Raw genomic sequence first — 25184 nt, forward strand, 5'->3', positions numbered from 1 at the left:
TCGGATAACAAAGCAAAGTGGAGAAACACATACTTCTTTTACATCGGTGGCCACAGGATCGTTAATAATTAACATTCACAGCACACGGAGATGGTATGTGGGAAACAAGATACCAATGAGGGGCTCTGTGGTTTCCAGCTCAGGAGCGTGGGTGGTTGTTCCCTGAGGTGTCTGGAAAAGATGGTGCTGACATTTCAAAGGTCTGTTATCTCAGAAAAGACAATAGACAAGCTCACTGAAGGTAAAGATTAGATCTTGAGAATATCATGGTAAGTAACATAAGTCAAACAGAAAAAGTCAAGAACCATGCGATTTTACTCATATGTGGGGATATAAAACTGAAAGCTACGAATGAACAGGACAAACAGACCATTAAAAACTCATAGCACAGACAACAGTATAGTGGTTACCGGGCAGGGGCTGAGGAGTCAAATATAGGGTGATGGAAGATTTGATTTTGGGTAGTGAGTGTACAATGTAATATACAGATGATGTATTATAGAATTGTACACTTGAAGCCTATGATTTTATTAACCAATGTCACCTGAAGAAATTTTTAAAAAGAAAAGATTGACCTACCTCATGGAAACTACAGGCCTAGGATGTGCCTGGTCACCATGACACCCTTTTCGTTAGGAAGTTTTTTCTTCATACCATTCTACTGGTTACTTTGGGTCTCTGAGTTTGTAAGGTCCACCACGCAGACCTCCCCTGAGCTTGTCAGGTTTAGTATGTGGCTCCTTTTTCCATCCTTATTGGAAACCCCGAACCTACTGAATCAGAATCTGTATTTGATCCTGTGAACGAAAAGCACAGGAAGGCTGGTTAAGTGCTGTTCCGCCCCCTTCCACTCATCCCCAGGGCTCAGCATAGTGCAAAATGTACAGTGACTGTTCCGTGAGCATTTTACTGATTGACTGAATAAATCTGTGTGTCACAGTTTCCAATGGGCTTTCTGCATACATAATATCTTACATACTCTCACCTAGATATGTTTTTGAACGCTAATTCAAAAAGCGAAACCATAAAACATCCAGGAATTAAAGAATAGGCTCCCACCTAAGTTGATAAGAACAAATAGCTTCGAAAAGACTAGGTTTTAAAATAAAATACCTGACAGGTTTTTAAACATTTATTACTACTGAGCTCTTTGCCATTAAAGCTCAGAATGCACTAAAAAGAGGGGTTGTTGTTGTTGTTTTAAGGTTGGTAACGCTGACAGCTTGGAAACCAGGTCTGGCCCTCTGGGAGGAGCCACCCCATCAGTGTGGTTTGGGCACAGGCTCTGGGTGGCTGGGGCCTCTGGCCCGGGGCGACCTCTCCTTGGCAAAGAGGGGCTCAGACACAGGCTTTGGGGCCACCCCACTTGCTCTCAAGATTCAGAGCTCCTGTCTCCCCTTGCTGACCCCTCCTGGCCTCTTTCAGCTCTGTTCAGGGCTTGGGGAAGGCAATGCGCCTGCGCTTCTTCCCCCACCTCCAAGGTGGCAGCTGTCCCGGGACTAGAGGCAGAAAAGGAAAGCGGCTAGAGCTGCCCTTTCAACACAGGGGACCGTTTGTCCAGGGACAGGCTGCTGAGAGCAAAGGGTCACGGTAAGCCAGGCTCGCTGCGGGGCACCTGGGACCTTGATCCCAGGCCACGGTACTCAGGCTCCCAGGTCCCCTGTCCCCGCTGTGCTCTGGGGCAAATCTGTTCCCGCTGCATGCGTTCCGGGCTCCCCGTCCCCAGCCACCTCCCCAGTTCCTCTTGCCTATGCTCCTGCCACTGAGGGTCAGGGCAGGATCACGTCAGGGACCCGGGAAGCCTGGAGCTGACCTCTGCTGTTCTGTCCGGAGGAAGCAGGTCATGGGGCAGGAGAAACGCCCAGATCTGAGCTCCAAAACAGTCTCTGCCTCACTGTGCCAGCCCAAAGAGAAAGTCTTTAGAAAGTTCTTCAGGCCCAGCTTCTTGAGGAAAAAAGAGCAAGGGGATCCAGCCAGGATTCCACAGAGGTAAAATATTAAGGACAGTGCTCTCTCACGTGGCGACCAGAGTCTGGAGCTGTGTTTGGATCTCAGGTCCACGGCCCGGGCTGTGTGACTTTGAGCAAGTTATTCAGGCTCTCTTTCTATTTCCCCCTTTGCGAAATGCAGACAGTCCCTCCCTTACAGGAGCAAATGACATGAAGCCAGGGATGATGACATGAAGATGATCGTGACACACGGTGGACACTGGGGACCTGTTGGTTCTCCTTTCTCATCCTTGAATTGCTTGAAGCACTGGAGTGGGCCTCAATAATAACAATAGTGCCTCTTAAAAGAGCTTCTGTAACCCAATTACTGTGTATGCACCTTTCAATTAATCTTCAATGCTCTTTGCATGGCACTATTCTCATCCCCATATTGCAAATAAAATAACTGGGGCTTAGAGAAATAACTTCCCCAAAAGTCCTGGGCTTAAGATAGAAGAAGGATCTAGGCAATCTGATGTCAGAGTCCACTCGCCTGCTTATCCATTACCTGATTCCCGCTTCTAGACTGTATTAGAGTTTTATATCTGCTGTAGGAAATGACCACAGACTTAATGTATTAGCTCACAAGTGGGAAGTCCAGTCATGACAGGACTGTGTTCTCTGCTCAAGGGTCACAAGGCTAAAATCCAGATGTCAGAAAGCCATCTTCTCCTGTGGAATTCAGGGCCTCTTCCAAGTTCCTGTGGATTTAGTTCTTTGTGATTATAAGACTGAGGTCCCTGTGTCCTTGCTGCTGTCAGCAAGGGGCTCCCCTCAGCTCTTAGAAGTCATCCACATTCCATGCTCTGTGGCCCCATCCATCTTTAAAGGCAGCAAAGGAGAATTTCCCTTTCATCTAATTCCTCTCATGCCTCTAAATCTCCTTCAGGAAAAGCCCAGTCACTTTAAAGGCTTATCTGATTAGGTCAGGCTCACCCCAGTTGATCTCCCTTTCTTAAAGTCACCTGTGCCATAACATAACCTACTCATGGGAGTGAGCGTCCCGTCTCTAAGTCCGGAGGAGCATACAGGGAGAGTATACCTGAGAGAGGCAGCAGGAATCTTGTGAGCATTAGAATTCCACCTTTCTATACCCAGTATATACTTGATTGGTCTCTGAGGGCATTGCGGCAGCCTATTTACCAACCTGTTTGGAATATTTTCATATTTTAACAACCAGTACAGCCATCTATATCTATATAGAATAGTATACAAATATCTCAGTATGAGATCTGATATATCCTTCTCCATTGCTCATCCTCCAACCTCATCCCATATCCCAAACCTCAGGAATGAAGACTTTGACCCAGAATATATAAAAGAGAAAAAGGAGATCATTAAGGATGCCTGCTATTTCCATTTTTACAGTAGGGAAATTGAGTCTAAGACAAGACTCCCAGCTCAGTGCTCCCTTTAGGAAACCTGGCTGACCACCAAGTGCAGTTCCTATCAAGCTTCTTCATCCATGACTCTTGACTTTCTAGAGCAGGAGTCCCCAACCCCCAGGCCACTGACCAGTACTGGTCTGTGGCCTGTAAAGAACCAGGCCGCATAGCAGGAGTTGAGTGGCAGGCCAGTGAGTGAAGCTCCCTTTGCATTTACAGCTGCTCCCCAGTGCTAACATCATCACCCCGGCTCCACTTCAGATCATCAAGCATTAGATTCTCATAGGAGCACCAGTCCCTGATGCCAAAAAGAATGGGGACCTCTGTTCTAGAGCACCCCCATGACAGAATATTTTTCATTGGCGGAGGGAGGTTGAATTCTTAATACAGAAGTCTGTTTAAATGGGTGGCACATTCATTAATGTATCATTTAAAACACAACTTCTTTTGATTTTGCCTCTTTTGATCTGTCTCCACTTGTGTTTTTATATCAAAGAGATTAAACCACTTTGCTGGACTTTAAGCTCCGTCTTTCCTGAGAGTTTTAATCGTATCTTGGCACAGCTTCCCATTCAGGGACACAGGAAGGATGAAAGATGAAGAGCGGTGATGGGCTCGATGAGGTTTCATAGGATTTGCTCAAGTCGGTACCTTTCCCTGGTCCTACAGAGAACAGCTATGGTACTTGCCTTGCTTCACCCTGGTCAAAGCCTTTTTCTTTGCTTCTCTCTCCACAGGCAGTTCTGCACAGACCCCTAGGTTCAAAGGGGTTCAGAATATAAACTGTTCAAGGGCTGCATCTGCATCATCCTATTCACTGCTTTATCCCCAGCTCTTTGGACAGGCGCTGAATTGTAGTTCCTTGACTAATACCTGCTGAATAGATGGATAGCAAAGATCTTGAAATTTTCACTAAAGAAGCTCCTTCATCCTTAAATATTCTTTTCATGGGCCCACAGCCCTGGAAACTGAAATTTTTTTTTTTTTTTAGGATGTGTATTTCACTTGCTCTTTCACAAACCTGAGCAGTAGCGGCTCCAAGCCTTACAGCTCCAAGCCTTTCCTGCAAATCACCCACTGGGGGGTGGGGTTTCTATATTGACTTAGATGTTTAGGCTTCTTTCTTCATCTTTAAAATAGGGTTAATGGAATTTTGCATTAAATTTCAATTCAAAGAGAGTTGATGAGTCTATGTTTACACTTATATTTATTTTTGTATTCAGACATTCTTTCCCTGGATTGCCCTAATGGCCCCCAGGGCCGGACAAGCAGAAAATAGCAAATGGGGCTTGTAGCAGTTAGGACTGTCTCTTTGAATCAAAGAACAAGTTTGCCGGATGCCGAGCTAGAATCCAGATCTCACCTAGGTTGAGCAAGGAATCGCTTCTGCAGACGATTGCAGTGCTCATGGAGAACATATCCCAATATCAGATGGGAAGTAAACCTCCTTTTTCTATCCACCGGATACACGAAGTTTTCTGATCTGGGCTGAGGTGTCCTAGAAAACCTTTTTCTGTTTCCAGGACAGCACAAGGCCTTCTCCTACAAGAACATATGAAAGTGTGTTTAAAAATAAAGAAGGAAACAGTGCAGAAAATCAGCAGAAAGCTGTTTTCCCGAAAGAGCTGAAGGTAGGAGAAGGTGCTTTCCCAGGTACCTTGGCCAAGGCCTTGTGGGGACTGTGCCTGCCCTGCCTGACCTCATGGGCCTGAGGAGTCCACAGCAGCACTCCTTTAGACCCTCTCTGGGTTCCAATAGCTGAGGTCTCCAGGGGCACACAGGGCCTTGAGATTCGAAGCATTTCTCACTGTTTCTGGGCATTCTCCATCACGTTTTCAGTAAAAAAATCTCCTACCTAGGAGTACAGCCAAATCCTGCTTGGGATCCTGTAAAGCAACACCAAGCTCTTCCCTCATTTATCTTTGTAACTGTCGTGACAGGGAGCAGAGAGCAGGTGGCCCTGTGCAGAGTGGGAAACGGGCAATGGATTTCTGAGACAAACAGCCCTTCCTATGACGCTTCAATGTGACATTTTAAAGGTTACCTTGAAATTTCTGCAACCATCCAGGCAGAAGAGGAGAAGGTCTGCCAGCATCATCTAATTTTCATGGTGGGTGAAAGCTTTCTCGTGTAGTCAATGAGGCAGTTGGTTTGATGGCGTATAGAACACTCATCCAGGTTGTTCTATCACAGAAACAGTTTCCAGGAAAGGTGAGAACCTAAGAAACCAAGACAAGCTTGCTTATGCTGATGAAGAAGTGCTGAATGATAATATCCCTGGAAGTGACTACTCTCAGTATCAGAAACTCATAGCACTTTCTGGAGGGAGCAGCTCATCAGTCTAAGCATGAGCCATAGAACATCCAGGTCCGCAGGCCAGTGTACAGTGGGTGTCGTGAGTCCTCAGGCTGAAGCCAGATAAACCAAGATCCAAACCTATCTCAGCCACTTACTGCTAGAGCATCATTTTCCTGGTCCAAAGATTGGAGGAGTAATAACGATACTCGTCTAATAGCTCTGTTGTGCAGATTTTAAATGAGCTAATAGAAATAAAATTCCTAGCACAGTGCCTAGCTCCTGAATGCTCAGAAATTTAAGTTGCTATATTAGCTGCAGAGATTTTCATGGTCTTTCTTAGCCTCATTAGTGTCTTAAAACATTTTTAAATGGGTATGAGCAGAATGTCAGAAAAACAGAGTATTACAAGTTTCTGGGTGTTTCCTTAGTGTGGCATATACTCCAAAAACATTTTACGGACTTTTGAAAAATTTTTATTAAGATAGAATTGACAGATAACATTGTATTAGATGTATATGATAAAATGATTAGATAAATGTTTATATTACAAAATGTTCACCATGATAAGTTTAGTTATCAGCCATCACCACACAAAGTTACAGTATTTTTTTCTTGTGATGAGAACTTTTAAGATCTACTCTCTTAGCAACTTTCAAGTATAAAATGCAGCATTATTAACTATAGTCACCATGCTGTACATTAGATCCTCAGGACATATACCTGGAAGCTTGTATCTTTTGACCCCTTCCCCCATTTCACTCACCCCCTCACCTCATACCCTCTACCCCTCCTCCCCCCACCTCTGGCAACCACCAATCTGTTCTCTATATCTATAAGAGTGATTTTATTTTTAGATTTCATGTATAAGTGTACAGCCTTTTGAAAATCTTGGAGCATTAATAGCACGTTCACATCAGTTTCTTAGAGGGCAGCGAATTGCTGTAAGAAAATTTTTAATGGTGGGTCTACCAGCAATTTGTCATATTAGAAAGTGTTCAGACAGCCACAAACTCCCCTCTCAGATAGGAGAGTGACCACACGGTGAATCAGATACACACTGCCTTGTCCTTTCTGTCTGTTACTAAGATCTCAGATAAAAAGAAGGCAGACAGGGTGATAATATCAAGGAAAGAGCACAGGCTTTGGGCCCGAGGAGCAAGAATCCAAATATCAATTGTGCCACTTACCTGTTTGGTGTCCCAGGCGTCACTTAACCTCTTTGGGGTGTTTTCTTATTTATTTATCCATTTATTCAATAAATACTTTTTGAGCACATAAAATGTATCAGGCTATGATCTGGGTACTAGAATGTATTAGGGAACAAAACAGACACGAAATTGTGCCGTTGTGGAGCTTATAGTCTGATGGAGGGAAAGAGACCATTAGAAATTAACATGACACATAAGCAAATGATACAGCATTTATTTGATGGCGATTACAAGGTCTGATTCTGATGCGTTATTGTGGTGGATACAAATGACGGTCCATGTATGATACCTGGACTATAGTTGTCATTTGATAAATTATAGCAGTTGTTATTTTTAAAATTGCTTCCAGATTTCTTTGAACTCTAAACACTTAATGTATATTGCACCTAGGAACTGTTCATTTATTCATTCAACAAACACCTATTGAGCTTCTATTATATGTTGGACCCTATACTAGTCACCACAGATACCAGCTGATAATAGAAGATAACATGGTCCCTGACCTTGAGAATTCCCCAGGCTGGTCTACTGTACACTAGATGAGAGGCCTTTGCTAGAGCCCAGAGGTAGGAGTGACCTTGAAGTCTTGTGTTTCCGGCAATCAGAACAGTCCACCTCACTGATGATGTCTTTTTTAACTCAGCGAATCCCAGCTATGGCTGGCGATTCTAGGAATGCTATGCACCAAGATATGGAGATTGGAGTCACTCCCAGGGACCCTAAGAAGATTCCCAAACAGGCTCGCGATTACATCCCCATCGCCACAGACCGCACCCGCCTGCTGGCGGAAGGCAAGAAGCCCCGCCAGCGCTACATGGAGAAGAGCGGCAAGTGCAACGTCCACCACGGCAACGTCCAGGAGACCTACCGGTACCTGAGCGACCTCTTCACCACGCTGGTGGACCTCAAGTGGCGCTTCAACCTGCTTGTCTTCACCATGGTCTACACCGTCACTTGGCTGTTCTTCGGTTTCATTTGGTGGCTCATTGCTTATATTCGGGGTGATCTGGACCACGTCGGTGACCAAGAGTGGATTCCCTGTGTCGAAAACCTCAGTGGCTTCGTGTCCGCCTTCCTGTTCTCCATTGAGACCGAAACCACCATCGGGTACGGCTTTCGGGTGATCACAGAGAAGTGTCCAGAGGGGATCATACTCCTCTTGGTCCAGGCCATCCTTGGCTCCATCGTCAATGCCTTCATGGTGGGCTGCATGTTTGTCAAGATCAGCCAGCCGAAGAAGAGAGCAGAGACCCTCATGTTTTCCAACAACGCGGTCATCTCCATGCGGGATGAGAAGCTCTGCCTCATGTTCCGGGTGGGTGACCTTCGCAACTCCCACATCGTAGAGGCCTCCATCCGCGCCAAGCTCATCAAGTCCCGACAGACCAAAGAAGGGGAATTCATCCCTCTGAACCAAACGGACATTAACGTGGGTTTTGACACGGGGGATGACCGTCTCTTCCTGGTGTCGCCACTTACCATCTCCCACGAGATCAATGAGAAGAGCCCTTTCTGGGAGATGTCCAGGGCCCAGCTGGATCAGGAGGAGTTTGAAATCGTGGTCATTCTCGAAGGGATGGTGGAGGCAACAGGTAAGACACTGCGTCCTCCTTGGCCCTTTCCATGCCCAGGAGCTTAGGCTACTGGAATTCCAGATGATGGAGGTTCACCTCTGAGAATCTTGAGATGACACAGTCAACCACCCCGCCCCCTAAGTTGTACTCTGATTAGTATTGTTATTTAAAATGGAGTAATAACAACAAGCAACGTTCACAGAACTCTCCCGACTTCTCATTTAATGCTCTCCTACACCCTCTAAGATAGTGTTCCTTATATCACTGATTAAGAAACAGAGGCACAGAAAGGCAAGTTATTTATCCAAGAGCAGTTCTACTAAGTTGTAGAGCCAAGATGCACCTCAAGGCAGGGGGATCCCAAAGCCAGCACTCATTTCCAACAAACTATACCACCTGTTCCCACCCATCTTGAAGCAGGTGTCTACCCAAAAAGAGTTGTGTGATCAAATAACTTTGGGAAAGAGGGGGTTAAACAAAGATGATCTGGTTTCTTAATGGTAGGACTTGATGACATCTTACATGTTGTGAATTGCTTCACGAGGAAAGGAGGGGAAGCAGCATTTCCCAAAATCAAGGATTCCCAAACTCACAAAATCCTCTTTTTGAAGAGATACCTATGCCCTAGATCTGTGGGAGTGGTTTGTCTAGTCCTCTGCCCCCCTCCAGCCCCACCTCCTGGAACAGCCTGCCCCTTGCTTCCCTGTGGTAGGCTGGCTCAGGGAATACTGGGCATGCAGAAAACAGTGCATCCAAGCCCAGTTGTGGAAGCTTCATGGGGCAGCTGCACGGGAAGTGGTCATACCCAAGTCTTTCACTTTCAAATCTAGAGCTTTGTCTACCACACCATACTGCCCCCTAAATCTTAGGGACCTATCACAAAGGGACCTTCACCTTTCAGGAAGCTGGTTGCTGGGTGGGAGAGTCAGACGGGCACAGCCACAGACCTTCCCATGCGGAGCCAGTGGGGCCTGGCTGGGGGTGCGAATGGGCTCCAGGGGCTGGCGCAGCTGGGTTGCCTGGCCATCTGCTGGGCCAGAGCCTGACCAGGCAGCATATGGTGGCAGTCATGGGAGCCCCTGGGGCCCAGGACAGTCATGATACTGGAAGCCTCCCCCAGCAGGGCTGGAGGCTCAGAGGTCATGCTGCCCTTGGTGCCAAGCTCAGGGTCAGAACACAGGCTGAGCTTCTGGGGGGAGGAGCTCAACTCTAAGGCCACAAAGGAAGGGTCAGTTCAAACACATGGGGACAAATAGGAAAGCTGTGCATTACCACTCCCCGGCCACCCTCACTGCCACCCTCACTGCCACTCAGCTGGCTTCCTTCATCTGGTCTCTTTCGAAGTCAATGGCCTGCAGTTGACCTGCCCTATCTGGTCGACCTTCTTCCATCTCCTGGCCTGGGGCACCCTTGCTGCTGTCCTTGGGACTGCAGGGAAACCAGAGAGATGAGGGAAAGAGACCACCGTCCACATCTGTCCTGATCTCAGCAACTTTAATGGTTTGATCGCCACACCATGAAGCCCAGCTCTGCTGTGCATTCAGCAGCTCTGCATAACCTGCCTGTGTGAGTTGGGGCAAGTTGCTTAGCTTGTCAACAAAATGACAGGGTTGTCGGGATTGGATGGTTAAGTGGCATGACATAGCTAAAGCACGGTATCCAGAACCTACAGGAGTTTCTGTCCTTTCCGAATGCATTAGAGGACTACTCCAGGGGCACAGGTGAGACCTCTAGCTACAGGTTTGCCCACTGCCACATCCCAGGAGGGAGGTCAGAAGGAAAGCAGGAAGAGCCTCCGCGGCTTGTCCCATAGGTTTCCGTGGAGGTACTGTTTAGCTCTTTTGTGAGTCCCTGCTGAAAGTACAGACATCTGACTTTCCTGGGTCTAGACTGATCAGTGCCCAGCTTGTGCTTCCACAATTCAGCTGAGACTTGGTGATGGGCAATGAGGGGCAAGGACTGAGTCACAAAGACAGACCCAGACAGCCCCTCACCTCCACTCCAGAGCAGAGAGCAGGCTGTGAGCTCATGGTGTATAGGGTGTACCAGGGTTGCCTAGCATAGAGCACAAGTGAGTGCGAATCAGCCTTTAACCTGGATTGGTTTGTATGAGACCCCTGCCAGAGAAAAGCCAAAGCTGGAGCAAGCTTCTCCGTCGGCTTCTGAAGAGCACATGTTCGTATCTTCCTTGGCTAGAAGATTAAATATCAGAAAGCTTTCCTGTGACCCTAAGAACAGAGGCTTCCTCTTCCATAAACAAAGCTTTTCTCCCTCTCTGGAGAGAAAGCAACACCTAAAAATAACACAGGCATGCCAGGGCTGAGTGGACAGGGAATGGAGGCATTGGAGCATGCTCCAAGCTGTGTGTGTGTGTGTGTGTGAGAGAGAGAGAGAGAGAGAGAGAGAGAGAGAGAGAGAGAGAGAGAGAGAGAGAGATGCTTCTGCCCATATGTATCTACCTGAAACAATCCCCATGTGTTCTAAATGCCTGTCAGCTTCTCTGTATCCACTCTCTGAATTTACCTTTGTTCAAACCTTTTTACCTGCCTCTTTTCTTGTCTCAGTCTTCTAGATCCTAATGCTATTTGCAAGAATCATGTCCCTCACTCCAGCTCTTCTAGAATTATCCTCTCCAGTCTCTAAAAACCTATGCCAGAATCTTGCATTTGCATTTGATTTCTAATCTTCTGTCTCCACCTTTAATACGTTCCTTCCGGGCAAGGACTATTTCTTATTTAGCTTTATAGCTCCATCATGCTTAGCACAAAGAAGATGGTCAGCAAATGCCTGATGAATGATCAGATGGGTAAATAGATGAACGGATAATGGATGGATGATGGATGGGTGGATGGATGGATGGATGGATGATTGGATGGATGAATGGATGGATGGATAATTAGATGATTGGATGGATGGCTGTGGCCAGTCCTGATACATGCACCCTTTCTCCCCCCAGGCATGACTTGCCAAGCACGGAGCTCATACATGGATACAGAGGTGCTCTGGGGCCACCGGTTCACACCAGTCCTCACCTTGGAAAAAGGCTTCTATGAGGTGGACTACAATACCTTCCATGACACCTACGAGACCAACACACCCAGCTGCTGTGCCAAGGAGCTGGCGGAAATGAAGCGGGAAGGCCGGCTCTTCCAGTACCTTCCCAGCACCCCGCTGCCGGGAAGCTGCGCTAAAGCAGAGCCTGATGCAGAGGCTGAACAGAATGGAAAGGATGAGCCCGAGAGGCTAAGTGGGTCCCGGAAGACCAGGGACTCAGTGTAAGGGCTGCGCTGTCCCTACAGCCTTTCTTCCCTGGCGTCTATGAGCTCAGATGCTGCAGAGCCAGGATGAAAAGGATGAATTAGCTGAGTGGGTAGTTTGGGGGACCTAGGAGTTATCAAGGCTCTGTGGGGAGGAACAGTATATCCAGTCTTGGAAGCTCCCTATTCAGGGCTCCTCCAAACAGGTGGCCTATTGCCTGGGCCCCCACAGCAATGCTCCTTCTTCTCCTCCAGCCTCTGCGAGCACTGGCCAAGAGCCAGAGCAGGAAGGGTTTCCCCACAATAAAAGTTACAGGGTGGCCTTTGTCCTCACATACACCTCTGTCATCTGGCCCACAATCACCTCTCTACGAACCAACTGGCAGCTCCTCTCCAGGGGCTGACATCTAGAGGGAGCTGTCACAGCCCTTTCTCTCACTACTACCACCCTAAGGCTCACTGTGGATTCTGAGAGGAGAGATTCTGCCCTCCTGGAAGCTCAAAGCCCCATCCTAGAGTGATCTCACAGACCTCATGGGTTAAGGTCGATTGGAGTCATGCCGGCACTTCCTTTCAAATTTGAGACCAATGATGACCACTTATTGGGAGCTGTGAAGTACAAGGCCCCTGGTGATCTCTGTCACTATCTCTGAAGGGTGTATGCTTTCCCTCCGCTGTGTTCTACCTGTCAAATGTAGCCTACTGGACAACTGATCTCCTTAAAGCGACTCTTAGAAAGTCACCTGGACCACATCTGATCACCTCTGAGCACACGGATGGTTATCTTGGCCACTTCCAGGCCACCCCTAATCACATTGTACCCTGTACCTCCCAACAGAGGGAGAACTCCAGAAGTTGGTTCTTTTTAATACCTTGGCCCAAGAATCTCAAAGCACTTTTAACTTTTGCTGCGGTGTTCTCTCACAGTCAGAGAGCCTGTGGTGGATTCAGGAAGAGAGAAAGCTGAGTTTCAGAGGCCAAGATGAGCCAGTCAGTGCCAAAACAGGGAGGGCACAGAGGGAAGAGAAACAAAGAGAAAGGCAAGCACGTAACATTTTAAAACAAGCGTTGGCACAAGTTCTTTCTGAGGTATCTGACTTCAGGGCTCAGCACATCTCTGTTATCTGGGGAATTAGAGGATGTGAGGCAAAGTGAGAGGTGACTGCCAGAAGCTTCACCTTCAAGCCCAGGCTGGACCAGCTCTCACCTGGTGCCACAAAGCCCCTGGGTCTCCCCGCGGGCAAGCAGGTGTCTAAAAAGACTGCTGGGCTGGGAGAGCTCAGATAGTGCCCAGGGAAGGGGAAGGGGAATCAGTGGGAGAATTGGGAGGGCGTGAATGTTAAGAGAAAAAAGAGCAGAGAAGAGCCTTAAAACTGACAGCTTCAGAGGGCTTTTCTTTTTCAGTATAGATGGCACAGAAAGAGGATGGACAGATGCATAGCGCAGATTTTCCTGTCAGTGGATGGAGAATGTCTGATCATGTCGAGGCAAACAGGCTTCTGACTAGCTGACTTGGACCTGGAGAGAGGTTTCCGATATTCCCTGGCCACAAAATTATAGAGGTCTCAATTTTCACAGCTCTCAACTGGCTTTTGAAAATGGAACATTTTCCGCCCCAAATGTGAAGCACCTTCCCCGTGAGTAAAAGCAAAGCCACAGTGAGACAGAACATTGAGGCAGAACAAAGGGAATTGTGTTTGGATCTCAGGCTCAGGTTCCTTCAGGCTGTGTCTTCTAGGTTCTGGGGCAGAGGAGAAGAGGAGGCAGGCAGCCTGAGATGGAGATCAACCTCTCATGGACTGCCATCTTCAGGGCAAGCTTGGGTACATGGGCTGGATCTTGACAGATGGGCACAGGGAAACAGCGAGCAAGCTGGGATCCTCCCCAGGGGACTGTCACTGAGTGAAGTTTCAGGCTTCCTTCTGTGGTGAAGCAGGTCTTGTGGGGCGGTTAGGGGAAGGACTGCCCTCAAGGGAAATGGAAGCAGGCAGCCTATAGCAACCAGGTATGGAACTGCATGTAATCAAGAATCTTATAAAGCCCATTACTGAGACTGGATGCCTTGTGGGGTGAGGAGCTGCAGCTGGAACTCAGTGCCGGTACTCACCGCAGGCCCAGCAGATCCAGGGCTTGCCCAGCAGGACTATTTCTTTGCCCTCAGATGGATCTAAAACCTGCCTTAGTCAAACCAATCAATGCCTGCAGGCTAGAGCCCTCAGAGAGGCAGATAAGCAAGGACTGGGGAAACTACAGGGGAGGGTAGCCTTGTAGCTGGCTGGGGCCTGGGGCCTGTTTCACACTTATCTCAGTTTATGATTCTAAATGTCTCCCAACCAGCCAAGCAAGTGGCTCTCCAGTTCAACACTGCAGTGGCCGCCATGAACCCAAATCGTATCTCTTGGCCAACTACAGAAGCTGTAAAGGCTACAGAAGAGGAAGAGATCAATGCAGTCCTATTCTAAAGCTCCGTGATAGTCCAGAGGCCACGTGTACTGTGCTTAGTCACACACTAATCTGAGTGTGCATATTAGCTGTTTTCTCTCATGGAAATGCAAGAAGACTGCCTCTCATATTCCTAGGAAATCCTTCTTCATGACCAGTTGATCCAACTAAAGCTTGAAAACCTCTTCAAATCATTTCCTGGAAGTTCTTATATAAACATGGTCTTACTAAATGTAAAGTCTGATGAGGAACAGAGCTTCAATTGGTCACTTAAAAAACATTGTGCCTGTACACACACCACTGTAGGTCACAGCCCTGAGTTGCATGCCTCAGAATCTACCCATCACTTCCAACGGGCCACAGATTATTGAGCCAGGTAGTAAAGTGAGGCCACTCATAATTCCCACAGGCCTCAACATCTCCCCAATCCCAAAGCATTATCTCCCTGGTCAGACCTTGAAAGCAATGGGAGCTAAATTCCTGCCTTAGCATCTATGTCCTTTCTTTCTGAGAACAAACATTCCCTTTTAGGGAAAGGCCCCATGAACTCAGAAGAAAGTAAGTGCCCACTAATTCTCCTCTTTCCATCAATCTGACACCTGACAGGTGTTGACGCCATTGCCTAAAGGATGGTAGAATAGTTGAATGGTTGTCCATGGTTCAGATGTCACCCTGGGTGTGCAGTCGGAGCCCACTTCCTGTCATTTCCTTTTGCTGCTTTGTGATGATGGCTTGAGCAGTTGCCCATAATGGAGGAGAAAGAGCCCTGGTCTGTCTGGGGAGAACCCTTCTTGCTCATGATGTGTAACAGCTGGGAACCTTCTTTCACATTACTTTCCCATGTCCTGACTTCCAGCAGGCCTCAACTATGTGTCTCTTGTGAGTTGAGAGTCCTAGAATTTTTTTGTATTAAAGTTTCCAAAATCAGAAAAAAAAAAAAAAGGCAACTGGCCTTTTATTTCCTAAGAATACACCCTGAATACATCTCTGCACAAATACTATTTACTGGGCACCTACTGTGTTCCCAGCAGTAATTTTAGCACTTCGCTTGGATGCTTGTATTTAATTCTCAGAAACACTGCAGAGAAGCACTTAGAAACCCTTTGTTATGAAGGAGACAACTGAGGTTCAGATAAGTTAGCTTCCCCAAGGCCACAGATAATGATAGGTGCCAAACTCCTCCCAAACAAGCACAGATGGGCCATCATTTTGCATAACACCCACCCCTGGGGCATCTCCCCGAGCTTGGACAATGGGAATAAGGACACCCCACCTCCTCATATAGCCCGTTTGTGTGCTGTGCTGTGCCATAGAGCTTTAGCTTCTACCTACCAGCGGGTTCTCCTGTGGCAGGATAATTGGGAAACACCTTTCTCTGATTACCAGGGAATTAATGAGCTGCAAAGACAGATTAGATGAGGAATTATTGCTTTCAGGAAGAAGCCAGTTGTTCCGCTTGGCTTGGTTTTTGCTAACGACATCTGCCTAAACTGCCATGTCAAATCTTTCTCCCTGTGTAGGATTTGTCAGTCTTCTTACTATAAAGAACACCACTGCACTCTTAAAAATTCATCCAATAAAGTGGATTTGATCTTACTGAACTCTTTCTCATCTTAAACACATGGCTAGTGGCTTCCCATTGAAATGGACTGCCAGTTTAAGCAAGCAGGAGCTTCTTGTTTTCATCCGTCTAAAAGCACGATAGCAGACTTTAGACCAGTGTCAGGGTGAGTGTGGGTGAAGGTGAGGAGGAAACTAGATGAGGAGAGCTGGACCAGGAGTCCGTGCAGCTTCTGCGGGCAGTGTGGGCACAGGAACAAGACTTTCTGAGAACGTAGGCAGTGTGGATTCTCATAATATCTCATTCATTCCCTCCCCCCAAATAATTTCCACACATTCTTTAATGTTAAATATACAGAAATGACATTACCTAAGTCATAAGTAACTAAAAATAACCACTTTAGGGAGCCCCTGGACTGGCAGTCTGCATTCGTGGCATTAACTAGAAAAATGATTAATATTACAGAATAATGCAGAGAGAGCAGAGGAAGCTGTGATGTCTAATATCGGGAAAAAAACCTTTGGCATTTTGCAAGTGAAGGCCAAAACTCTTTGTTGAAAATGTCATTAGTAGGAGAGGAATTCAGATTGGTGTCCCTTCTGCTCTAGTTGACCCACTGAGAATTGATCAGTTTAGATTCGCAAGAGGTTAACTGAAGATCCCTCCCTTAAACCATTCCGAAAGGATGAAACAGCTCATGGGGCTTGGACTTAGCACGGGGAGCACTAGTTTAAGCTGTGAAAGGCAGCATGGCCCTGACATGTGTGGGAGGTTCCAACCCAGTGGCCCAGGCATGGTAACCAGGTATGTCTCAGTCCTTCCAGGCTGTTTAAATGGCAAACATTTATATCTCACAGTTCCGGAGGCTGGAAAGTCCAAAATAAAGGTACCAGCGGATTCAGTGCCTGGTGAAGGCCTGCTTCCTGCTTCCTGCTTCATAGATGGACATCTTCTCACTGTGTCCTCACACGGTGGAAGGGGTGAAGGAGCTCTCTAGGGCCTCTTTTATAAGGGTGCAAATCCCATTTAAGAGGGTTCCACCCTCATGACCTAACCACTTTGCAAAGGCTCCACCTCCTAATACTACCACATTAGGGGTAGCGTTTCAACACATGGATTTGGGGGGACGCACGTTCAGTTTATAGCAAGGCATAAAAAGATTAGTGTCTAAAACCTAGGGCAAATCAGATGCAGGGGCTCTAGACTAGCACTGGGGCAAAAGAACCTGGGAATACTGAGGGTGAAGTCGCTTCCACAGCGCTGATATGAAATACAAATGTACGCAGAGGCAGGAGGCTCTGGGAGTGGTTGGCTCTTTGCCTGGAAGGAAGCCTCTTGGCTGCGGATTGCACTACAAATATTGTTCACTACCAGAAGGAAGACACAAAATCACAAGGGAAGAAGTGGTCCCCTCAACGGACATGTTTGCTGATCAAGCCTGGATTGCAATTTGGGGAAGGAGTACTATACATACATTTCTAATAAAAAGCAAAAATCTGAACATTACCCCCAGCAAACCCACCCTGGCCCCAAATGTCCAGACTTTGCTTGTGCCAGTCAGAGGACCAGCCTGCAACACATACCCTGGATGTCCCAATAGACCCTGTTAGATGCCAGCCATAAAGCGTGTTGATTTCTTTATGACAAGTAAATGTCTAGGAGGAGTTTCAGACACAGAAATATTGCTGACTTTTTCCTCTAAGGGACTATTCGCTTTTACTCAAAGCTGCTACTCAAATAACCTTGCCTTAGTTGAGACAAAAATCCTAAATCACAGAGAAGGAATTAATGAGAATTTGGGTATGTTGGCATATGCTTTGAGCTTTATTCTTCCACCAAGTGGCAAAAGCCTAAGAGCTGAGTGGGGTGAGGCTGTTGGCAATAAGAAAGGTGATAGATACATATATTTAGGATCCCTTGATGTATACACCGAATGTCATTGTCACATTCCAAATTGCCTCTCAAATAAACATGCTCATGGAAGAGACTGCAGTTATCCCTGTGTGATTGAAACCTTCACAGCAGTGACCATTTTCTCTCTGAACTTGAAGAAGCAATCAGCCATAGTCAATCAGGAATTCACCCACCATCTGTTCCCCTCACAGAGGAAGGTCCAGCTGGGTCTGCTTCCATGGAGCAGATGGAAAAGAGTGAAAGAGTGTTTGCTGAACCTAGTCTGCACCCCAATGGATGGAAACGTGCCTGTTTACCTCCCTATCATTCCCACTCAGGAAGTGTGTTGGTGGAGCCCTCACCCTCCTTCCTGTCAGATAAGGCACCAGACTAGAATTCTGCCCAGTGGACAAGCCCCGTCTTCAGGGGGCCTCATGGCCTTTTCATGTAAAAGGAGAGAATTCTGTGGGGGAGCTGTTCCTCTTCACTTGTCTCCCAGAATCCGGGTGGGACCACATCAGCAAGAGAACCTGGCTGTTAGTCCAATAACCATCTATCCTGACCATTTCCTCCAGGCCCCGTAGACCTTTGCTGGGCATTCCAATAGCCTTCTTGTTGCATCAGAAAACACAGGGCCAACTCCACCCGATGTCTGAAGGGTCTCTGACTTTTCGTTGTTTCCATTTTCCTCCACATTCCTTCATTCAACAAATACTCACTGAGCACCTTCTCTGTGCCAGAAGCAGGAATGCACACCACGGATTCAGCCGTGATCAAGGCAGATATGATTTCTGCCGCCATGCAATCTACTGTCTGATGGGGTGCAGGGAGAGAGACGGGAAAAACACACACACACAAAAATAAGAGGATTAGAGTTCGCAGTAAGGGCTGTAGAGAAAACACACGGGTGCTGAGGTCGAGAACAGCAAGGGTACACGGGGCCCGCCTCCCCGAGGAGGTGCCACAGAGCCGAGTCCTGAAATATAAGGAGGGACGAACTGATCAGGCCGAGTGGTGGGAGCATTGAGTCTGGGCAGAGGGAACAGCATGTACATAAAAGTCCCGAGATGGAAGAAGGGGGTAGAGAAGGCCAGAGAGGCCGCAGCACGAAGGGCAGGGGACGCAGAGGGGTTCCGGCCCTGCCTGACTGGGAGACGTGGCTGCGAGTGTGGACTTTGTTCCATGTACAGTGAGAAACAGTGGAAAGGGCTACGAGAGGGTGACCCTGTGCAGTTCTGCGCTGAGAAGTTACGTGCTCAGTTGCACAGCCCTTTCATTCCCCATGTTATCAGCCACATTGGACACTTTCTGAGCTGCTCAGTCTGGCTGTACCCGACCTTGGCCTCCAAGGCCTGAAAGCCATAGATGATTCTAAATACTTCTTTGTAAATATTTTCAAGTTGTACACTCAGGGGTATTTCCAAGCCATTCTGAACAAATTCACTCCAAGTAGTATTGCATATCTCTTACACGTCACGACGCTGATCGGATTGTGTGAGGACACTTATGAGACCCACAAACCATACCCCATGCTCACTTGCAGCATTTCTCACCTATGCCTGGCAACAGCCTCACTGAGCCACCTACAACATGCGGGTTGTCATGCCGCACTCGGGCTTCTTGGAATATTCCGAAAGCCTTCCTGCTGTATAGCACTGACCTTGACAGTTCATTCCACATTTGTTTCAAATAGATAGCAGGCTCCTTTCATTGCGACACTTCCAGGCACTATCTGCAAGAGAAAACTAGGCTCTTTTCAAAGCCTTTAAAGTTTCCACTTTAAAAAGGAAATTGCATCTTTGAGGAACTGCTCATGTGTATGATGTGCACATGGCATCTCGGAAACTGGCATTGGTTGTGTGACACTCAGAGAAGTCCAGCTCTCACCCCACTTCCCAGCACCTTTCCCCTTCATGATCTCTCTTCCCCACTTCAGTCATGGACTCCCTAGATGGCCCACACTCTGCCCTCCGTCCATGCTTACCTCCCACTGCATAATGGTCCTTGTTTGCTGAATTTTCCCTCTAAAACTCTTCCAAGGATAGTAGCCCCCAACCTGGTTAAATTCACTGTTCCTTCCTCCTCTGTATATGACAGTAAGGTTGTATTTAAAACAAACAAACAAACAAACAAATAAACAAACCTTATCAGGGTAGAGGAGTTCAGGAGAGTAGAATTAGGTTGTGTCCAGGGGTCTTTTCAGGCCCCCTTTCTAGGCCAGACTTAACTCATAAACATTCACTCATTTATTCAGCAAACATTAAATGAGCACCTTCTGTGTTCTGAGCATCCTGCCAGGAGCTGGGGAAACAGAATTGAATAAGACATGGTCCCTGCCCTCTGGGAATCCAGAGCCAAGTTGGATGGCAGGTTCGAAATGATTGCTCTGACTCATCTTGCTCACCAATCATCTTAATGTGTTTACAGACACGGACAAATGCCATGGTGTTTATTACTAGAGGAAAGGACCAGGTAAAAACATATAAATATGTTCATGAAAAATTATTGAAAGAAAAGCCTGAAAATGCAAGATTTGTCTATAAAATCACTGATTTGCCATCAAATCAGTATTAATGACTTATACATTTAAAACGTGCCATTAAAAGACAGTATCAATCCCAGGCAAAACCTTTACACACCCTCCATGCCTACCACTTTCTTCACTTTAATTTATGGAGAACCGATTGACCTGCAACCCTGTACCCTGTGTACCATCAGCCATTTGCCATCTGTGATGGGTGCAGAGTTCATCGTATGCAGAGAATAAGTTTGAGTATTGTGAGGATTTTCCTGAGTTATTCCTGGCTAAAACAGAGCCACAGATTGGATCTATATCCCTTTTTCTTGTGTTGCAATTGTGAACAGAGTTCCCAAGATTTTTTTCATGCTGTAAGTTAAAAAAAAAAAAAAAAAAAGAAAGAAAGAAAGAAAGAAAGAAAGAAAGAAAGAAAGAAAGAAAGAAAGAAAGAAAGAAAGGGAATCACAGCCATTCATCTATAGATTTGGTGTCCAGAGCCCACTGCCCTGCAGGCCCTCCTGAAGCCCTCTCTTGTCCATATATCACTGCAGGCAGCCAGGGGGAGGCAGCATTTCCCACCTGGAAGCTTATGGTCGGTCTGCAGGGGGAATTTCTGCAGAACCTGCAGCCCAAGTCTCTCATGCATACTCCCATCATTCAGCAATCCTCAGTGAGAGCCTATGCCAGCGGGCAAAAACGCCATGGACCTGGCACTATGCTTGGGATTGGAGTTCCAACAATGAGCAAGAGACACAGCTCTTGCCTTTAATGAGCTTATATTCCAGTGGGGGAAGCAAGCATTAATGTAATAAATTTGCACACAGGGTAAACGTATGCTTACACTTTTGGCCTGTCCTTTAAATGAGAGGTATATGGTCAATGAAAGAATAAAAAATATTGAACAGGGGGACTTACCTGGTCTGGAGAAGTGGTGTTGGAGGTGAAATCTGAAGCATAAGAAAGGTTCAATCAGGATGACAAAAAGACCTCCAGGAGTGAACATTGTTTTGAGAAGATCCAGATTGAGTGAGCAGGGTAATGATGCTTTGAAATATATAAAAGCAAGCCAAGGAGAGGAGCTAGAGCAGGGAATGGGGGCAGAAGGGAAGGCACTGGGAGACAGGGCTGGAGGGCCGCAGGACCTGGGCTGCACCAAGGCTACTACGGTGGTACAGATTTTATTATCTTAAGAGTAATGGAACACCACTGAAAGATTTGCATTTTTTTAGAATAGCTATCTGGTTAGGAGTAGAGAATAAATTGAAGGGGCAAGAGTATGCTTCTGAGGACCAGTTGGATGAGAAATGATGGTAACTTGGACGAAGAAAGCGGGTGGCAGTGAGTTGAAGAGATGTCTATGGGTTTGAGAAAGTGCAAGACGAATAATGGGATCTTGGGGACAGGGGAGTGTTAGCAAATGCCCAAGCCTCTGGCTTGCACCAAAAAGGTGGCCAAGTCATTCCTTGATCCTAGCCACACTGGAGCGGAAGCAAATTTTGGTGATGGTGGTGGTGGAGAGGGGGAAACTGGTATGAGTTTGGATTTGGACCCCACGGAGGAGTCATGAGGTGAAAACATAGCAAGGCTGAGCAACATGAGACAGTACTCATTTATCTGTCCCCCCAAGCAGAGCAAGTCCTTCAGAGTTCCCACTGCAGCGGTCTGCTTGCTCCCAAGCATTCCAGTATCCCGGGACGGCCAAACCAGGGAACCCATCCTCAAAGGACAGAATCTCTGCATTTCACACGGATACCCTCTGCTCTTCTCTTTGGATATGGCCTATTTTTCTTTCTTTCTTACATGGCACCTAATCTAGATTGTTCTGAATTCCTCTCCTAATTAGTTCTTTTTACATTCTATCCTTACAATTTCTTTTGATTTCCACTGCACATTTTAATGCCTTATTTTCATTTTTGAAACATTCCTTTAAGCTCGATGTCATCTTGTTGGTTTGTATTGTGATGTATGACATGCAGCTAGCTTAAAAGAGTGAATTTCCATATTCTCCTTACAAATTTGCATTTTCATATCAACTAAAGACAGTCAAATGAAAAAACTTGTGGGTAGGGAGGTGTATGGGATGAAACAACTGGCTTCTGCAGTATGAGATCTCAGGGAGGAAATCTTAAGAAATTAATCCTGGGCAGAGAACTTTAATTATCAACAATTAATATGAAATTTATTCCTCCATATCTTCCCCTCATTCCATCCCACCCTCTCTAATTTACATTTATTATGCCTGGAATAGCCTATTCTGGAAGATAATCCAGAAGCACCTTTAGGATGTGATTTCAATGAACTGTCCCAAATAGTTCCACTTTATTCATTTAAGGATAGTCTTTGTGTGTCACGAGTTAGAGCCTTTTATTTCCATTGTTACTCTTCCATTCTCAAGACTATTGTGCTTCAAGTTTCTATAGCAAAATCCTCAGCAAGTTTCCTGAAAATATCCAATGGATGGTAATGTTTCATTCACACATTTATGCACAGATACACAAGACATACATACCCCCTCCAAGACCTAGAGACACCATTAATTCATAATTCTTAGCTCATTTTTTCATACTGAAGTTTGAGTTGATTATAATAACCATTATACACGCTAATTTATAATTAGAATTATAAATAGAAAACCATGCACAAATATTAATATCATATAATTGCATTAACATATCACCATTATCTTCAAATGCCACCCAGGAAAGAAGCAGGAAGTGCTAATGCAGGAAGCATTTTTGTCTGAACTTTCAGTGTCCATGCCATTTTGGGAATGAAAAAACCTTTCCAGCCAGACAGATCTAAATTCAACCTGCGTCTCTCTGCTGTAGAATAATGCTAACTGTCTCATGGAAGGTCAGGAAATTAAATGAGATTTCATGGGAAAAACCCCATTCAAAATGGCATCTCTATAAATATTAGCTCCTTTTCATTTAAATTGGGAGTCACATGTAGAGAAAACAACAGTCTTTTTCCACCCTTTGCTCCCTTCATGTTCACCCTGCACTTCAGCCAGCTGCTAATGAAGGCATCCAGTCTGTTACACCTTTCCTCCAGCCCCTCTATGCCCTTCTCTTTTCTTTCACCATTTCATTCTTTTCCATCTAATTACTTGCCTTCCAAGATCCTTTGGGCCAAGCTAAGTAGACCTCTTCTCCTGAACCTGACAGCTTCATTTTTATAGCTGTTCCTCTGAGCGAGGCACTCCCCGACTGAGAGGGCCTCCCTCGGCATGCCCGCTTCTTGCTCTCTACAACTTACCTTGGCCTTTCATTCATTGTCTTATTCCACAGTGGTTCACTGAGCACATTCTGCAAACCTGGTCTCCTCTGTACTTGGCATTGCACAAGGTCCTAATTCAGGGTTTTACGGCAAGTATTTGAGACAAAACCCAGTAATGCTTCACACATGCAGGGCAGCTGGGCATCATGCCTATCTTGGCTGACAAGGCTGAGCTTCCCTATTCCTCCCATACACTGGAGGGCAGGTCAGAGGGAGGAACTCAGCTTTCATATAGCAGAAATCACAAGAGGCCAGCTATGTTCAGAGCTTCACCACCTTCTGATTTTGCTCACTCAGCTGCCGTCACATATTGACCGTGAGAGTGAGGGTTCCCTCCCCTACCACACAGACAGGGCTACCCAGCCCTCACCTGCACAGGGTGTAGCCACAGAACAGGGCACTCAGCTCTGGCCCAAAAGCAGATGGTCAAGAGCAACACAGCAACCTGGCCCTGGGACAGGGGAGATGGGGAGAAGGTGCACAGGGGCTGCAGCAACAATGGGGGCCTGGACTCTGAACTGATGGTGGCCACTGGTGTGAGCAAAGGGGATTAGGAAACACCACCTTGGGCTTCCAGAACTCTGAAATGTCCCTGATGCAGGTGGCCCGAGGTTGCTAATTACATATGCACTGTGGGACTGGTATCCTGCATTTCTCATTATCATTAGGAGCCAAACTGGCCTCTTCAGGCAATTGGTGCTATCCCAGGTGCAGCCAATAATTTAAGTAACACCTTAACTTCTGCTGTTAATAAGAACCCAATCTCACTGTGTGTGCTTATCGTGTTTGACAGCAGAACCACTTCTCCAACATGGCATAGATTCGCAATTAAGTGTGTGGATTCTGGAGCCAGATAATGTAGAATCAAGCCCAGTTCAAGGCTTGCCCTGAGATCTAGTGTGTCAGTTACTTAACCTCCTCTGCAAAAGGAGATAATGATCTCCCTTCTGTGACGGAACTGGCCAAGGAATGCAATCAGCTGAAAGCCTCCAGCTGCAGGTACCTTCTGACTTTACCTCAGCTTTCCGAACCAAGGCCTTGTGCTTCTCAAGCAGTGTCAGCTGGTAGGGAAGCCGCTGTCATTGGGAGTGGGAAGCCACTGTCAGTAGGGGTGGGGAGCTCTTCTCCAATCTAAAGACTCACCAAAAGTCAGGGGCTTACCATCTTCTGCTTCATCAGAGTCTTCTCACACATCCTCATTCCCACTTACAAGATCCCATTCCTTCCTAACCAATGCCCTCACTTTAAAGTAGGCATGCTGGAAGGCTGGGAGTTCAAATTGCATTGTAAGTCAGCCACTCATGGGATGAGATTCTGCATTTGATTTTTGGTCATCTACGCCCCTCAGGTCCAGGAGATAAGGGTCTCATTCAGGTATATGTAGAAGCTCTTAGGTCATGACCTGGGAATTAAAATCCCTGAGCCCATCTTTTTCTCTTACCACTTTGTCCAGTGATGTTAGAAGCAACCAACCAATGTCATTATATTCAATAGTTTTCCAAAAATGTTCAAAAGTATTACATATGCAGTCATCCAGCATCTTACTTCATATAAGTGGTTGATTAGGAGTAGCCAACACAAATAGTTTACATATCTCTAAAAACAGTTCATGTTGTGGACTATCAGTGCTGTCTTTACTACTGGAAGTAATCTTTAGCCTCTTCAAATCTAATTGGATTTGAGAGCCATTTCTAGCAACCCTGGAACCTATTCAGAAAACTCGTGCTTAACATTTGTTTCCTCTAGAACCATAATCAGGATCAAAATCTGTATTAGTCAGA

The 25184-nt window shown here is 46.4% G+C and overlaps 1 protein-coding gene and 2 long non-coding RNA genes across 6 annotated transcripts in view; 1 reads left to right on the top strand and 2 right to left on the bottom strand.

Annotated features, from left to right (window-relative positions):
- The window catches only part of KCNJ5 (potassium inwardly rectifying channel subfamily J member 5), a 29212-nt gene extending 13464 nt beyond the window's left edge, over positions 1-15748 (top strand). Inside the window, exons 2-5 of one of the 4 annotated variants that reach the window (XM_036221296.1) lie at positions 4897-5004; positions 5314-5483; positions 7523-8471; positions 11410-11770. In XM_036221296.1, the coding sequence (XP_036077189.1) occupies positions 5481-5483; positions 7523-8471; positions 11410-11732 (1275 nt within the window). In that variant the 5' untranslated portion in view covers positions 4897-5004; positions 5314-5480 and the 3' untranslated portion in view covers positions 11733-11770. Of the gene's footprint in view, positions 1-794; positions 1591-4896; positions 5005-5313; positions 5484-7522; positions 8472-11409 lie in introns of those variants that run through there. The other 3 variants (XM_036221297.1, XM_036221295.1, XM_016139152.2) reach the window with 3 other exon arrangements.
- Positions 98-4827, bottom strand: LOC118602899. The gene is made up of 3 exons (XR_004950966.1): positions 4737-4827; positions 580-797; positions 98-171 (listed from the first exon to the last, which is right to left on the bottom strand). It is a non-coding gene; the product is annotated as an uncharacterized LOC118602899 (long non-coding RNA).
- On the bottom strand, positions 4818-23491 carry LOC107507815. The gene is made up of 3 exons (XR_001596211.2): positions 23383-23491; positions 5418-5592; positions 4818-4915 (listed from the first exon to the last, which is right to left on the bottom strand). It is a non-coding gene; the product is annotated as an uncharacterized LOC107507815 (long non-coding RNA).
- Between the last annotated feature and the right edge of the window lie 1693 nt (positions 23492-25184).

This window comes from Rousettus aegyptiacus, unplaced genomic scaffold (genome assembly GCF_014176215.1).
Source record: "Rousettus aegyptiacus isolate mRouAeg1 unplaced genomic scaffold, mRouAeg1.p scaffold_m13_p_5, whole genome shotgun sequence".
Classification (NCBI taxonomy): Eukaryota; Metazoa; Chordata; class Mammalia; order Chiroptera; family Pteropodidae; genus Rousettus; species Rousettus aegyptiacus.